We start from the raw sequence: 16,775 nt of genomic DNA, 5'->3' as shown, positions 1-16,775 counted from the left end.
AAGATAAGTTTGAATTTACTATAAGATATACATTAAAATATATGTGTATATATAATTTTTTTATTTTTTAACGTTAAACTGCAAATGAAAATGGCTCCTTTATGATTTAAAAAAAAAGTAATTGTTTTTGCCTCTACAAACACAATTAGGGGCCGGTATGTAGGAGCCAAATTGAGCTTTTGAGTTGAATTAATGTTTCTTTTGGTGAATAGTGGTGTGTGTGTTTGTGGATGAATGAGTGAGTGAGTGAGTGAGTGATTATATGTGACCACAGGTATGTCTACCGCCACCTAAAGGACGGTTGAGAGGCTGAAGGTGGAACCCAAGGGGATGGGCTTTAAAGACAGGAAGCCACAGTATCTGGGGTGGCTGAGAGGGCAAACAGTCTTTTGACCGTGTGGTGGTGTGCCGTATGGTTCCATGACGTGACAAGCCGTTTGTTGCCATATAAGAGACTTCTATTCATGTGTTATTTGCTTTCTGTAACTTTCATACAAGTAACAATAAATGTTCATTGGATAAGCTGGATCATTCTTCTCACTCATCACCTGCACGCGTCAAGCTATATCCAGCTCAGCCAACAGTGATAGCTTTTTGCAAAAAAGGACAAGGAAAAGGCTAGCACAAGGAAGTTTTTTTTTTTTTTTTTTTTTTTTTTTTTTAGAAATTGATTGAAAACTGTACTTTATCTATATGTCTTTAAATTTTACTTTTGAGATATTGGAAATATACTGATACATTTTTAATGTGGTTTAAGGGCTTTTTCAGACTCGTTTGTTTGAGAGACTGCAAGCGCTCAACACATTAAATACTGTGGTCTGAATATGGTTTGTGTTTGGGGCCTTTTAGGAGGAACTGAGATCATTTAGTGCTTGCAGAAGGTTTTCTTTCTGGTGTTGGTCATTTCAGCTTTAGGCTATATGTCTACATTATTTTACTATAATAAAGTCACAATTAGGGGTGCGCACGAATATTCGAAACTGATCGTATCAGTTCATTGTGTGTGATGATGTTAATGCTGGAGAATAATCCATCAGTTCTCACCTTTATGAGCATCAGAACAGAAAAACACTTTCAGTTCATGTAGAATAAACTCTAGACATGTTTCAGTGATTTATATTGTGTTGAATGTATGGAAAAGCTTCATCTGTGTTTCTTCTGCTTTTAGTGCTGATGTCCCTCGTTCACTCTGGACTCAGTAAAGGTACTGTCCGTTACTGCAGTACATATAATTATGTTTTAATTAATTGTGTTATAGTATTTATTTGTCTACATCAGGATCCCACATTTGTCTCTTTGCTGATATTTTTTATGTTTGCATATATTTCACAGAATCATCTGACCGTAGTTCATTATGCTGCAAAACATTACAGAAATCTGCTATTTATTCAATCAATCAATCAGTCTTGCATTGTACAATAGTTCAGTCGACTGTAAGCATACGCAGACACGAGTGTTTCTCTTGCTACTGGTTTATCTGAAGACTTTTCTCCAAATCCACCATGAAAACTAAACAAACAACACAATACAGAAATCACATCAGCTCGACACACAGCAAAAGCGTGTGTAACAGATGTAATGTCATTCCCAAAGCGCCATATAGGACGCTTTTGCAAAAGCGTAAATATCCAACGCACATGGCACCCTTTAACGTCTAATGAGACGCTTCGGTTATGGTTAAGTTTAGGTAAGGTGTAGGGTAAGGGTTAGACCACTAGGGGGCGCCTTCTGCCCAAATATATCTGCGTCCCATTTCACGTTAAAGGGTGCCATGTGCGTTGGATATTTACGCTTTTGCAAAAAGCGTCCTATATGGGGCTTTGGGATGAGAACGCGTTGTCATTTCACACAAAATACAGACAAACAAAACAAAATACCTTGTTGGCTCGATTCTGTGAGAAAGGGAAATATAGTTTTAATTTTCATTTTATGATGAAAGGTAGAACAAATTGCAACAGAAGCAAACTCAACTGATTTTGTATCCTCAATATGTCCTGAGTGAGGAAAAATCCCTGAAGAATCCCATTAGGGGAAAGTTTGGAAAAAGACTCAAATATCGGATATTCATTATTTCTCTCAGGTGAATAGGGTAAAAATGTTAACCTTTAGATATCATCATGAAAATTGAGTTGATCACTTGCATCAAGACAAACAACAAATATATTACAAGTTTTTATTTATTTATTCTTTTATTGTTTGTTAACATGGGCAATCAGTGCGTAATCTGTATGTGCTAATTTGTATAAATACCACAACAGATCTAAACATTGGGTATAGCAGGTGAACATGTCTTGTTGAATCTTGCTGACATATAACAGTAAACTATTTAATGATAAGGTCTAAATGAAACCTAATTAGGCTACCAATGAGCATTAACACATATTTGAGACAATAAAACGTTTGCAGTAACTCAAAAATATAATTATTTAATTTAGCAAAAAATATGATTATAATTTGGAAACACTGCATTTTTACACTGTGCTGTTGTAGTTTGAGTTGCAAATACACATTTCAGCATTTCACTAATCTGTGTCGGCATTATCCTTGAGAACCAAGCAAGATATGAAACCATTTGTTTATTATATATCACAATCACAATATTGACTTCAACAAATCACATTATGACATTTTCCCCAAATCGTGATGTCCTAATTGTGATCCTATTCATCCCGTAGAAGGTAATTAGTTCAATCAGACTGATTAAAACAGAAATGAGTTTTGCACAGTGAGAGTTTTATTTGCGTGTTTCTAAGATTTGCTGAAATTGTAATTATTGACGGTGTGTCATTAAGATCTTGAGCACCAATGCTAAGCTTTATTCATTCAGTGGTTTGGTTGGAAGAGCTGGAAGAGAAAAGTGTTTGAGAACAGACAGACAGAAGTTAGTTAGTGAGTTCCCAGTTCAGATCTTAAACACTCTGACTGTAAACAGCACCATCTACTGGTCAGAACAGGCAGAGCAATAATACAATAAAGACATGCAGACTGGAGACATACATCACTTTCATTTAGTTTTTACCAATACATGCATGCAATCATTGCAATTTACAAGATTTTTTTTTTTTTGTTAATTTAAGTGTTTTTCTCCTGAGGAAGTTTTGAGTTTATGAAGTGATCTTGATCCTGCAATGCTTTTCAATATTTACTTCTTTCTCAGTGAAACCTGTAGTGACGGTGAAGCCAGATCAGCCTGTGTTCATAGGAGAGACAGTCACTCTCACATGTGACATACAGGGAGGAGGAAACATTCAGTGGACATACAGCTGGATTAAAGATGGACACACTGGCTATCCATATACAACAGCAGATTACAGTTTCACAGCTGATGCGTCTCACAGTGGTGAATACAGTTGTAGGGGAGTGAGATCAGACTCACACACAGACTTCAGTGATGGAGTTACACTGACTGTATCAGGTGAGTCTTCATATTCACATCTGTTTAATCATAATTTTTCATAATCATAATCATTAATTTATAAGCTTTAAAATGTGTTGATTTAGTTGACCTTTATACTGCACAGACCATATATAAAGCTTAGAAGAATTTACTTCCAAACTGTGTTCAGAGGCTGTTCGAAATAAGAGAAAGTCAGTATCAACTAAGAGGAATGTGTTTAAAAAAGTAAGAGCAAGAACTAATACAAAAAAAAAAAAAAAAAAAAAAAACAATGCATATCTGTTAAAGGAGTAAACTTATGGAATAATTGTGATGAGGAATTAAAAGTGTGTAATTCGTTTCGGTTGAAGTCAGGCAGGAGACATGGTGAGGTACAAATAATGAAATCACTTTTATTTTATAAAATGACTCAAACAATCACAAAAGACAACACCACATCCAACAAGGATATTCAACTTAGGCAGCCCTGGAGACGACGTCACTCAACCCAAAGGGTCCTCTCTATTCTCCTAAAAAAAGAAACAAAGAAACCTCACACACACACACACACACACACACACACACACGTGTAAACACCTCCGTGTGCCACAGAAAACACTCCAAGATGAGGAGGGCTGCCGCTCTTATTTTTGTCACGGGTGACAAAATCGCTCAGTAAACGGAACCTTCTTGAGAGTCCTGAGTTTCCTAGGGGAACGTATTGGGTGCAACACTCCACTACGGTTCCGGGTGTGATGGAAACATGCCCGTACTGATTAGCGCTAATGCATGGCAGGTGTGAGAGAGAGAGGAGCGGCGCTCACACAGGCTTCCTGTTTCATAAGCCACAATATAAAAGGAGCATTTAGAGAGTGTTTGCAGCGCGGTTGGTGGGTGTACAGGTGTCAAGATTCCAAAGGGTTGACTCTGGGCAGTGCTGGATACAGGCTTCCTTGGAAAAATCGGTGGAGTGTGGAGATCGCCCATTCGAGTTTGCTGGGTCAGATTGATCGTTTGTGGGAAGACTGCTGGGCCGAACTAGGGCTGGATCTGTGCTGTGGAAGGAGAGAGGAAGGATAAGTGAATTGTTTTCATCTTATGAACATTTGAACCACTTGAAGAGGATACAGTGAATGTGGATCTGACTGTTGGAGGAGCTATGTGTTTCAGAGTGTGATGAGGAGGAATTAAAAGTGAAAACCCTGTAAACGAGCGCAACGGCCGGAGTGGGGCCTCTGTCCAACCCTATCGTGTGAGTGAATTGCAGTGCTTTTGCCTTATTGATACACATTGATTTATTGCTGTGGAATTGAAGTGAACACACGTGTGCTGTGTCTTTGTTGAGAAGTGGCCCCCATCCATGCTTACACGTTCGTGGAAGGTTATTATATCTGCCCCCGTCAGAAGCCCAGAGTGATACAGTGAACTGAAGAGAGAGTACTTTGTACTGTGAAGATCCCCACCTGTTCTACTTGCTGTTTGAGCCTAGAAGTATACAGCACCACTGGTAAAGTAACCTTATGACTCACTGTCTCCCTATTGTGAACTGAAGAGAGAGTACTGTGTACTGTGACTATCCTCACCTGTTCTACTTACTGTTTGAGCCCAGAAGTATACAGCAACGCTGATAAAGTAATCGTTTAACCCACTGTCGCCCTACTGTGAACTGAGGAGAGAATACTTTGTACTGTGAAGATCTCCACCTGTTCTACTTGCTGATTGAGCCCAGAAGCATACGGCACCACTGGTAAAGTAACCTTATGACTCACTGTCCCCCTATTGTGAACTGAAGAGAGAGTACTGTGTACTGTGACTATCCTCACCTGTTCTACTTACTGTTTGAGCCCAGAAGTATACAGCGACGCTGATAAAGTAATTGTTTAACCCACTGTCGCCCTACTGTGAACTGAGGAGAGAGTACTTTGTACTGTGAAGATCCACACCTGTTCTACTTGCTGTTTGAGTCCAGAAGCATACAGCACCACTGGTAAAGTAACCTTATGACTCACTGTCTCCCTATTGTGAACTGAAGAGAGAGTACTGTGTACTGTGAATATCCTCACCTGTTCTACTTACTGTTTGAGCCCAGAAGCATACAGCGCCACTGGCAAAGTAACCTTATGACTCACTGTCTCCCTATTGTGAACTGAAGAGGGAGTACTGTGTACTGTGAATATCCTCACCTGTTCTACTTACTGTTTGAGCCCAGAAGTATACAGCAACGCTGATAAAGTAATCGTTTAATCCACCGCTTCATTACCGTGCACCCACGAGAGTACCCTGTACTGTGAAGAATCCTTACCTGCCATACTTACCGTCTGAGTCTGGAAGTCTGCAGCACCGCTGGGGGAAAAGTAAGCTTTTAATCCACTGCTTTATTATCGTGCACCAACGAGAGTACTCTGTACTGTGAAGAATCCTTACCTGCCATACTTACTGTCTGAGTCTGGAAGTCTGCAGCACCGCTGGGGGAAAAGTAAGCTTTTAATCTACTGCTTTATTATCGTGCACCAACGAGAGTACTTTGTACTGTGAAGAATCCTTACCCGCTATACTTACTGTCTGAGTCTGGAAGTCTGCAGTACCGCTGGGGGAAAAGTAAGCTTTTAATCTACTGCTTTATTATCGTGCACCAACGAGAGTACTCTGTACTGTGAAGAATCCTTACCCGCCATACTTACTGCCTGAGTCTGGAAGTCTGCAGCACCGCTGGGGAAGAGTAAGCTTCTAATCCACTGCTTCATTACTGTGCACCAACAAGAGTACTTTGTACCGTGAAGAATCCTTACCTGACATACTTACTCTTGGGTCTGGAAGTCTGCAGCACCGCTGGGGAGAAGTAAGCTTCAACCCCCCTGCTCCATCATCGTACATCGACGAGAGTCTCTTGAACTGTGAGAAACCTTTGGCTTAATAAAGATTGTTACTCCTTTGAAATTTATCTCTGTCTCCGGGTCCTCTGTTGTGTGCCTGTGGTGTCGGCTCCTCACGGTGGTGACTCAGTTAGAGGGGGGGTGGTTGGTCACCCGAGCGTTCCTCCCCTCGACCTGTGACATCAAAAGTGGCGTAGTCGGCAGGGTACACACCGTGAGTTGTAGCGGCCACAGGTACGCGATGGCGGACGAAGAGGCACCTGCGGCTCGTCCTCAAGTCATGCCGATCTTCATGGGAGCTCCCTGGGCGCAGCGCTATGGAGGACCGGGATCGGAGTTAAGCTTACAGGATTGGAAGGCGCAGACGGAGTATCTGGCTGGACTACAGGGACTGAGTGCAGCACAGAGAGTCCAGTTTGTGTTGGGGTCGCTGGAAGGAGAAGCCAAAAGGGAAGTTCTGGCCGCATCGGAAGCCACACGTGCTACCGCAAAAACTATCTTCGATTTCTTGTTCGGATTATATGGAGACTCCACCCCAGTGGCCACTCTTCGTGCCCAGTTCTTTAACTATAAACAGGGGCCTACGCAGACACTTCGGGCATACTCCTTGAAGTTGCGGGAGCAGTTTGGCTGGCTGAAGGGGCGACCGGATCATGGACTGGGTGAAGGGGATGACTTGTTACAAGATCAATTCGTCTTGGGGCTGCGTGAAGGGCCAGTACGTCAGGGCATACGACTCCAGCTTCGACGAGACCCCACTATGACCTTCGAGGCTCTGCGACAAGAGGCCTTGGCGTTAGAACTGGACCAGGGAGAGGTAACTCGCACACCAGTCTGTGTGGCAGCAAGTAGTGCCAGTGGACCTGCACCTGTCGAACCGAGCGATTGGAAGTAGAAACTGAGGGCCGAACTGTTGGAGGATGTCAAGGGACAGATGGCGGAATTATCCCGGAACCTGCTGGGTGAGCTTCGTCGAGGACGAGTTGAAGGCGGAGCAGTGGGGCGAGAGAGGTCGTATTCAGAGGAAGGGCGAGGTCCTCTGCGCCGCCCCCTACGTCCTGTGGGCCCCCGGTTCCAGTGGGACGACCAAGGAAGGCCCATTTGTATAAATTGTGGAGATCCTGGACATATCAGTCGCCAGTGTGGGCTTCGTCGGGGTTCTCAAGGGGGTTTTTAGTTCCACCGGCCACTGTGGGTCAAGTGGCCGGGACCCCTTTGTGTGACCCTCTTTCTGTTCCTGTTGCACGAGATGACTCGGATGTCTCCGTCACCGGCAAAACAGGACTGGGACCGAATTCTGGCCGATTGTAAAAGAGTGCACGCAGCTAATCACATAGAAGAGAGGGAAGACACCGGTCGAGTTGCCTGTAGGTATGCTCTTTCCATCCCAGCTCAGAGTGAGACCGTTCTTTGGGTCCGAGTACCCGCAAGACCCCGTGGGTCAGGCACCTGTGTCCTGGTAGAGCCTCATGAAGATTGTCAGCCAGTTGAAGTGGCTCACGGACTGGCGGTTGTCCATCGGGGGCGAGTCTCAGTAAAAGTACGGAACACAAATCCTTATCCAGTGCTCCTTCGTCGACACCAACGTCTGGCCCGAGTTTCCTCGGTACGTCCTGCTCAGGTGCACGAGCACCAAGCTGTCTGCTTCAGACAGGTGAGCCCTGCGGTGGTGGAAGTTGCCGTCCGCCCTGTCGAGGTAGAACTGGGTTCGGTTGGAGGAGGGATGCCGGCCCATCTGATGGGAGAGTCCCTGAAGGGTGAGAATCTGGAAGAGGAGCAAGTGGTACAGCTTCAGGAGCTTTTGAGGAAGTGGCAACATGTGTTTTCAAAACATGAAGAGGACTATGGCTGCACAGGGGTGGTGAAGCATCAAATACCCACTGGTGAGGCGACGCCTAGTCGAGAGCGGTACCGTCTGGTGCCCCCCACTCTTTATACCGAGGTCCGCACCCTGTTGAAAGGTATGCTGGAGGGAGGAATCATCCGAGAAAGCAGTAGTCCTTGGGCTGCGCCCATTGTTCTGGTGCAGAAGAAGACGGGAGCCTGGAGGTTTTGCGTCGACTATCGCAAACTTAACAGTGTAACGAAGAAAGATGCATTCCCGTTGCCACGGATTGAAGACTCACTAACCAGTCTTACCCAAGCGGCATGGTACTCGACGTTGGACCTGGCAAGTGGATATTGGCAGGTGCAGGTGGATGACCGAGATAGGGAGAAGACCGCTTTCACCACCCCGTTTGGGTTATTTGAATGGGACCGTATGCCGTTCGGTCTGTGCAACGCTCCCGCGACTTTCCAACGCCTGATGCAGCGCTGCCTTGGAGGACAATTAGTCGACTCAACGCTGGTCTACCTAGACGATGTGATCGTCTTCTCCCCTGATTTCCACACTCACCTGCATCATCTGGAAGGAGTTTTCAGGGCCATGGAGAAATATGGGCTGAAGCTTAGACCGGAAAAATGCCAGTTACTGCGGAAAGAGGTGCAGTTCTTGGGACATCGTGTCAGTGCTGTAGGGATCTCCCCTGACCCAGAGAAGGTGGCGGCGGTCCAAGGATGGGAGCCACCCCGGACAGTAAGACAGGTGCGGTCGTTCCTGGGCTTTGTGGGATATTATCGTCGCTTTATAAAGGGATTCTCTGGGCTTGCTAAGCCACTGAACCAACTCTTGGCTGGCACTGGACGTGCCCGTGGTAAAGGCTCCCCCTCAGTACACTGGGATTCCACCTGTGAGACCGCTTTTCAGAACCTTAAACAGGAACTCCTGAAGGCCCCAATCTTAGCCTATGCAGATTTCACCCAGCCGTTTCTCCTGTACACTGACGCCAGCAATGCAGGATTGGGGGCCGTGCTGGCCCAAGAGCATCAAGGAGTGGAGAGAGTGATAGCTTACGCAAGTCGAAGTTTACATCCCGCCGAGCGAAACGCTGCAAACTATAGCTCCTTTAAAATCGAACTACTGGCGATGAAGTGGGCCATGACGGAGAAGTTTAAAGACTACTTGTGGGGAGCCAAGGTAACGGTGATTACAGACAACAATCCCTTAGTACACTTGCAATCCGCTAAATTGGGGGCAGTGGAGCAGCGCTGGGTGGCACAGCTAGCAAATTATGATTACCAGCTAAAATATCGTCCCGGCAGAGAGCACGTAAATGCAGATGCCCTGTCCAGACTCCCAGCCACCCAGAGAGACAATCAAGCACCCCTCGGTGCCCTTGGTACCGAAGATGAGTTGCTGGTGGCCGTGGTGGAAGCTCCCGGGGCCCCGGAGTCTGTTCCATCTAGTTGGGGGTGGGACCCCGGATGGTGGAGAGAGCTGCAGCAGAGAGATGCAGATTTGGGTCAGCTCCTGTTGTACCTCCGACAGGGAAACATGCCGAGGGCAGAGGAAAGACGGTCTCAGACGGTGGGGGTACGACAGCTTCTGAGACAGTGGAAGAGGCTGCAACTCCGAGAAGGAGTAATCTGTCGTTCAAGGCGGGATCCCCGCACACAGGAGACTGTACACCAAGTTGTTGTACCAGAGGGCCAAGTTTCGGAGCTGTTGAATGCCTATCACACCCATACTGGCCATCAGGGCCAAGAGAGGACACTGTCCCTGGTGAGGAGGTATTTCCACTGGCCTAGGATGGAAAAGAAAGTTGAGGAATTTGTTCAGAGCTGCCCACGGTGTACCTTGTTCAAACGCAGGAAGGAGGTCCGAGCCCCATTGGTCCCCCTGCGACCGAAAGCACCTCTGCATATCGTAGGGATAGATTTCCTGACTCTGGGTCGACCAACAGACCGATTCCAGAATATTCTGGTCATGACGGACCTATTTACTAAATATGCCTGGGCCGTCCCCACCGTCGATCAAACGGCAGTTACCACAGCCAACGCCCTTTGGAGAGCAGTGATACAACCTTTTGGCTGCCCAGAAACCCTACAATCGGACCAAGGTTCAAATTTCGAGTCCCGGGTCATCCAAGAGCTGAGCTGCCTCTATGGGTGCCGAAAGACCCATACGACTTCATACCACCCTCAGGGTAACGGAGGGTGCGAAAGATTCAACCAGACCTTGCTGGGGTTGCTGGGGACCCTAGAGAGTGAACAACAGGGCCAATGGGCCGAGAGTCTTCCCTCGCTGTTACAAGCATACAACAACAGTGTGCACAGTGTCACCGGTTATGCTCCTTCCTACCTTATGTTTGGGCGCCACCTCCGCTTGCCTGTGGACTTGCTCATGGGGACCGAGGCTGCAGAAAGAGGGTATAGTACCACTGACTGGGTAAATCGGCACCACCACCAACTGCTCAATGCCTACCGACGAGTCTCAGACCATCTGAGTGCAGCAGCCGCCAAGAATAAGAGACTATATGACCGGACTGCCCGAGAGGCCCCTTTGTTACCTGGGGAGCGAGTGCTAGTATGGGACAACCGGCGCCCAGGGAAAGGGAAGCTCAGTGCCCGCTGGGAGTCGACGCCATATGTGGTGGAACAACGACAAGGGCCTGATGCCCCCGTCTACTCTGTACGGCCCGAAGGGAAGAACGGACCAATACGGGTGCTCCATCGAAACCTGCTCCGTCCCTGTCCGAATTACCAGCAACTAGCAGCTGAGGCTCCAAGTGCACCACCTGCCTTAGAGGCACCTATGATAGGGTGGGCTGTGGTCCCGAGGGACCCTGAGGTTGAAGCCAGAGCGGCTCTGCCCTCGCCACCCCGACGATCTCAACGGAACACCCGAGGACAACCACCTGAGAGGTACGGCGAATGGAATTGAGGGACGCCCGTTCCAGGGACTGGAACCGATTGGCAAGGGGGGATGTCACGGGTGACAAAATCGCTCAGTAAACGGAACCTTCTTGAGAGTCCTGAGTTTCCTAGGGGAACGTATTGGGTGCAACACTCCACTACGGTTCCGGGTGTGATGGAAACATGACCGTACTGATTAGCGCTAATGCATGGCAGGTGTGAGAGAGAGAGGAGCGGCGCTCACACAGGCTTCCTGTTTCATAAGCCACAATATAAAAGGAGCATTTAGAGAGTGTTTGCAGCGCGGTTGGTGGGTGTACAGGTGTCAAGATTCCAAAGGGTTGACAAGAGCAGACATTAAAGTGGGTTGACTCTGGGCAGTGCTGGATACAGGCTTCCTTGGAAAAATCGTTGGAGTGTGGAGATCGCCCATTCGAGTTTGCTGGGTCAGATTGATCGTTTGTGGGAAGACTGCTGGGCCGAGCTAGGGCTGGATCTGTGCTGTGGAAGGAGAGAGGAAGGATAAGTGAATTGTTTTCATCTTATGAACATTTGAACCACTTGAAGAGGATACAGTGAATGTGGATCTGACTGTTGGAGGAGCTATGTGTTTCAGAGTGTGATGAGGAGGAATTAAAAGTGAAAACCCTGTAAACGAGCGCAACGGCCGGAGTGGGGCCTCTGTCCAACCCTATCGTGTGAGTGAATTGCAGTGCTTTTGCCTTATTGATACACATTGATTTATTGCTGTGGAATTGAAGTGAACACACGTGTGCTGTGTCTTTGTTGAGAAGTGGCCCCCATCCATGCTTACACGTTCGTGGAAGGTTATTATATCTGCCCCCGTCAGAAGCCCAGAGTGATACAGTGAACTGAAGAGAGAGTACTTTGTACTGTGAAGATCCCCACCTGTTCTACTTGCTGTTTGAGCCTAGAAGTATACAGCACCACTGGTAAAGTAACCTTATGACTCACTGTCTCCCTATTGTGAACTGAAGAGAGAGTACTGTGTACTGTGACTATCCTCACCTGTTCTACTTACTGTTTGAGCCCAGAAGTATACAGCAACGCTGATAAAGTAATCGTTTAACCCACTGTCGCCCTACTGTGAACTGAGGAGAGAATACTTTGTACTGTGAAGATCTCCACCTGTTCTACTTGCTGTTTGAGCCCAGAAGCATACGGCACCACTGGTAAAGTAACCTTATGACTCACTGTCCCCCTATTGTGAACTGAAGAGAGAGTACTGTGTACTGTGACTATCCTCACCTGTTCTACTTACTGTTTGAGCCCAGAAGTATACAGCGACGCTGATAAAGTAATTGTTTAACCCACTGTCGCCCTACTGTGAACTGAGGAGAGAGTACTTTGTACTGTGAAGATCCACACCTGTTCTACTTGCTGTTTGAGTCCAGAAGCATACGGCACCACTGGTAAAGTAACCTTATGACTCACTGTCTCCCTATTGTGAACTGAAGAGAGAGTACTGTGTACTGTGAATATCCTCACCTGTTCTACTTACTGTTTGAGCCCAGAAGCATACAGCGCCACTGGCAAAGTAACCTTATGACTCACTGTCTCCCTATTGTGAACTGAAGAGGGAGTACTGTGTACTGTGAATATCCTCACCTGTTCTACTTACTGTTTGAGCCCAGAAGTATACAGCAACGCTGATAAAGTAATCGTTTAATCCACCGCTTCATTACCGTGCACCCACGAGAGTACCCTGTACTGTGAAGAATCCTTACCTGCCATACTTACCGTCTGAGTCTGGAAGTCTGCAGCACCGCTGGGGGAAAAGTAAGCTTTTAATCCACTGCTTTATTATCGTGCACCAACGAGAGTACTCTGTACTGTGAAGAATCCTTACCCGCCATACTTACTGCCTGAGTCTGGAAGTCTGCAGCACCGCTGGGGAAGAGTAAGCTTCTAATCCACTGCTTCATTACTGTGCACCAACAAGAGTACTTTGTACCGTGAAGAATCCTTACCTGACATACTTACTCTTGGGTCTGGAAGTCTGCAGCACCGCTGGGGAGAAGTAAGCTTCAACCCCCCTGCTCCATCATCGTACATCGACGAGAGTCTCTTGAACTGTGAGAAACCTTTGGCTTAATAAAGATTGTTACTCCTTTGAAATTTATCTCTGTCTCCGGGTCCTCTGTTGTGTGCCTGTGGTGTCGGCTCCTCACGGTGGTGACTCAGTTAGAGGGGGGGTGGTTGGTCACCCGAGCGTTCCTCCCCTCGACCTGTGACATTTTCCTCGCTGCCCAGGCCTACAAATAAAGAACACACACACAAAAGACTCACACAACACAATAAACACAACTTAAACAACACAGTCTCATCCCAAAAAGTCATATAACTGACGTCTTGGGACGTTTTTTGACCATACGTCAATATCTGCCTTTTTAGGGCCCCCTTAAACGTCGGTAGATGGCGATCCCGGGCCGTCATACAACTGACGCTTTACCTTTAACGTCAGTTAGGTGACGGGTTAGGTTTAGGTCTGGGGTAGAGTTAGGATCCCATAACCTCATCTACCGACGTTTAAGGGGGCCCTAAAAAGGCGAATATTGACGTATGGTCAAAAGACGTCCCAAAACAGTTATATGACGTCTTGGGATGACACCGGGTTGACTTAAACAATAATATATACAAAAAGGAAACCCTAAAAAAAATAAGAAAGAGAAAACTACACAAACACAATTGTTTGGCCCAAATGCACAGTGTTCATCTCAGAACAGTTCGATAACAAACATATTCTCTTCACATGTAGAAGGACACATTTCTATCAGGATTATAACATTATGTAAATTGTGATTTCCCAGTGTTAAAGATGTCTCCATCTTTGAGATTTACTTTAGTCTCTGTTAGTTTGGTTACAGGAGATATTTAATAATAGAAAAGATGAGATTTGTCCGAGAGAATGACGTGACTTACAGACACTGATGTGAAATGAGTTGATGAAGTCTTCAGATATTCTGATGAAGTTGATTCAGACTCAGTATCTCCTCATATGAGCTTTATTTGGAGATCTTCATCTCTCCTTCAGGAGCTTCATTCTGCTTTCTGTGGCGAGTCAGAGCCTCAAAACAACTGACATGATAAAACTAATGACAGAACAGCAAAAAAACACAATTAATACTATTAAAATATGAGACAAAATCATCATGACTCATCATGTTAGTCTGCCCGAATCAGCTTCAACATCAATATTAGAATATAATAGAATATGTTTCTTCTCTAAAAGATCTTAATTATCATCGAGACGATTCCTCCTGATCTCATTAATACTGTATGTAAATATCAGCGGAGTGAAACTCGATCACTTCTAGTGTGAAACGGCAGCGGGACGTCAAGAATAATCCTGTGTTCAGAAGATACATGAAGGACACATGGAGTCCCGTCTCAAACAATATCAATGATGTGGGAACGGAAGGCTTTCAGTTTCATTGTTTTCCTCAATTTACTTTTAAGACTAAACTTCATTTCCATGTAGAGCTGGAGGAAGAATGTAATACAGTATATAATGTTTGAGCAGAGATTATTCTGGGTTTATTCTGACTCTGATGAACGCAGGAGCTTTAATGCACTTTGTCACTGTTGCTGCAATAACACTTCATCATTGAGATCTTCAACATCCTCGAAACATTTATAAAATATAATTCTGTTACAATGAACTGAAAGAGATGTTTGAGTCAGTTTGTGTTTCTGTGTTTCTTCTCAGATTTACCCACATCTACAGTGACTGTGACACCAGCCGGTCCTGTATTCACTGGAGAAACAGTCAAACTGAAGTGTGTGATAAACTCTGATCACAGTGACTGGAGATATGAGTGGTATAAAGACAGTGTAATATTACAGACGTCTGATCGTTACACTGTAAACATAGACACTGTCACTATCAGAGGAGCTACTGAGTCTGATCAGGGTCAGTACTGGTGTAAAGGACAGAGAGATGGAAGACCAAACTCATCAACATCAAGATCTGCTGTTTCTCTCTCTGTGAAGGGTGAGTTCAACATCATTGTCCTCATAAACTCTCTGATACAGTATATAATCGAGACACTGTTCAGACTGAACTACTGTCTTATTAAATTCAGTAAACAGGGCCTATAATTAACACTCATCATAAGCCAAATGTGAGTAAAAATCAGCGAGTGTGTGAACGGTGTCAGTCGGCCAGTTTCTACACAAAGTGAACAACAGTGAATGACACTCAGTACAGTTGACGTGTCAGCGCTTCATCATCACGAAAGTTTCAGCCTTTCCAATGTAAATATTCAAGAGCTGGAAGTGAAACAGCGAAAGGGAATTCGTAACTTGTGTGTGTGGTCCGTCCGTGTATCTTTTGGTCATTTGATTTCCTGTTTGGAATGGAATAACGAGAAATGAAAACCAGCTTGTTTATTCGTTTCTTTGTTGAGTTTATAAAAAAAGAAAAAATTGATTTTGGCTTGATTTTTCATTTTTCGTTTGTGGTTTACAAATCGGTTTATGGGTTCGATATTTCATTTACGCTGAAACGCCCCTTTCATCTGATTGGTCAAACCGCTCCGCCTTCAGTACGAGCTTTTCTTTCTGTCCGGCAGAATAAGAGTCACGAGTGCGGCATTGACAAATACACTTTAATAAAATAATGTCTGAAACCACCACTCACTGTTAACTACGCACAATAGTTGAAGCAGAAATATGTTGCTGGTCACGTAACTCCATTAATGTGAACCACATACGCCTACATATGACAGATTATTTTAGCATGATGTATTTCACATTGATAAATACTGTGCAAATAGTTCAGTGTTTTGGGATAAAAGGGAAGTGGAAATAAAAATCAATACTAGAGGTAACAGTACCATTATAAAATATGTCCGTAACATGAGATGTCTGTAGACGACCTTCGGTTACATTAGAATTAGGGGATAACACTGTATAAAAATACTGTATAAAAATCATCATGTCTAAAGTTCCCGCATAAAACATGAAAACCCAACAACCCAATGGGAATATATCCTTGTTGTGTAAAACATCTGTTCATAATCTGTGATTACACAATTCCAATATGAATAGCACCGGGAGATCATCAACAATCATCAGTCCAGCTAATCTCACAGTGGGATCATATTCAGAATGTCCTTCTCGTAAAACACACAAATGGGCTTCCTTTGTTACATACATTTGTGCATTAATGTTTTCATTCAAGTTTTTCGTACAGACAGACAGATTAATAACTAAACTGTGTATCTGATTTGTAATTTTTTTTCTGCTTTTCTTCCCGCACGCACACTGTTACTTTGACTATGTCCTTATTCTCATTTTTAATCAAATTGTACCTTCTGATAGTCATTCTGTGTGTGTAAAGTGATTTAATAATGTCCAAGATTCCTGGTTTTATTTTCAAATTATTTTGGGTTAATCTTAATCCAGAAATGTAGGAATATTACTCCAATAATTAGATTAAAAAACATTTAGCCCAATCTGCTGCTAAACTGGGTTGTTTCTAACCCAGCAGTTTTTACCACAGTATATTATTGAACTGTATTATGCTACTTTGGCTCATGACCTCATCACATTGCATGTTTAAGTCAGTAATATTTTTACACTCTTAAATTATGTAAGATTTATAAATATTGCACAAGCTGTAATTCTGTGACATGTACATAGAAAATAAAAGTATAAGTAATACGTATTATAGACTCAGTTTACATGTGTGGCATTCTATACCCAGTCTTTTAGTTTATACAAAGTTTATCTGTATATAATCTATCAATAAATAAAAAAATGTTTGT

The 16,775-nt window shown here is 44.6% G+C and overlaps 1 protein-coding gene across 1 annotated transcript in view; it reads left to right on the top strand.

Moving 5' to 3' along the window:
• LOC148998535 (basement membrane-specific heparan sulfate proteoglycan core protein-like) overlaps positions 1-16,775 on the top strand; it is a 128,996-nt gene that overhangs the window by 7,710 nt on the left and 104,511 nt on the right. The window contains exons 2-4 of the mRNA XM_089123625.1: positions 1,169-1,204; positions 3,158-3,415; positions 14,714-14,998. Of these exons, the coding sequence (XP_088979751.1) occupies positions 1,169-1,204; positions 3,158-3,415; positions 14,714-14,998 (579 nt within the window). The remainder of the gene's footprint in view (positions 1-1,168; positions 1,205-3,157; positions 3,416-14,713; positions 14,999-16,775) is intronic.

The sequence above is a fragment of the Pimephales promelas genome, chromosome 1 (assembly GCF_988280905.1).
Source record: "Pimephales promelas chromosome 1, fPimPro1.hap1.1, whole genome shotgun sequence".
Lineage (NCBI taxonomy): Eukaryota > Metazoa > Chordata > Actinopteri > Cypriniformes > Leuciscidae > Pimephales > Pimephales promelas.
The sequence above is the reverse complement of the archived record's forward strand: the minus strand, read 5'-3'. Positions and strand labels throughout refer to the sequence as shown.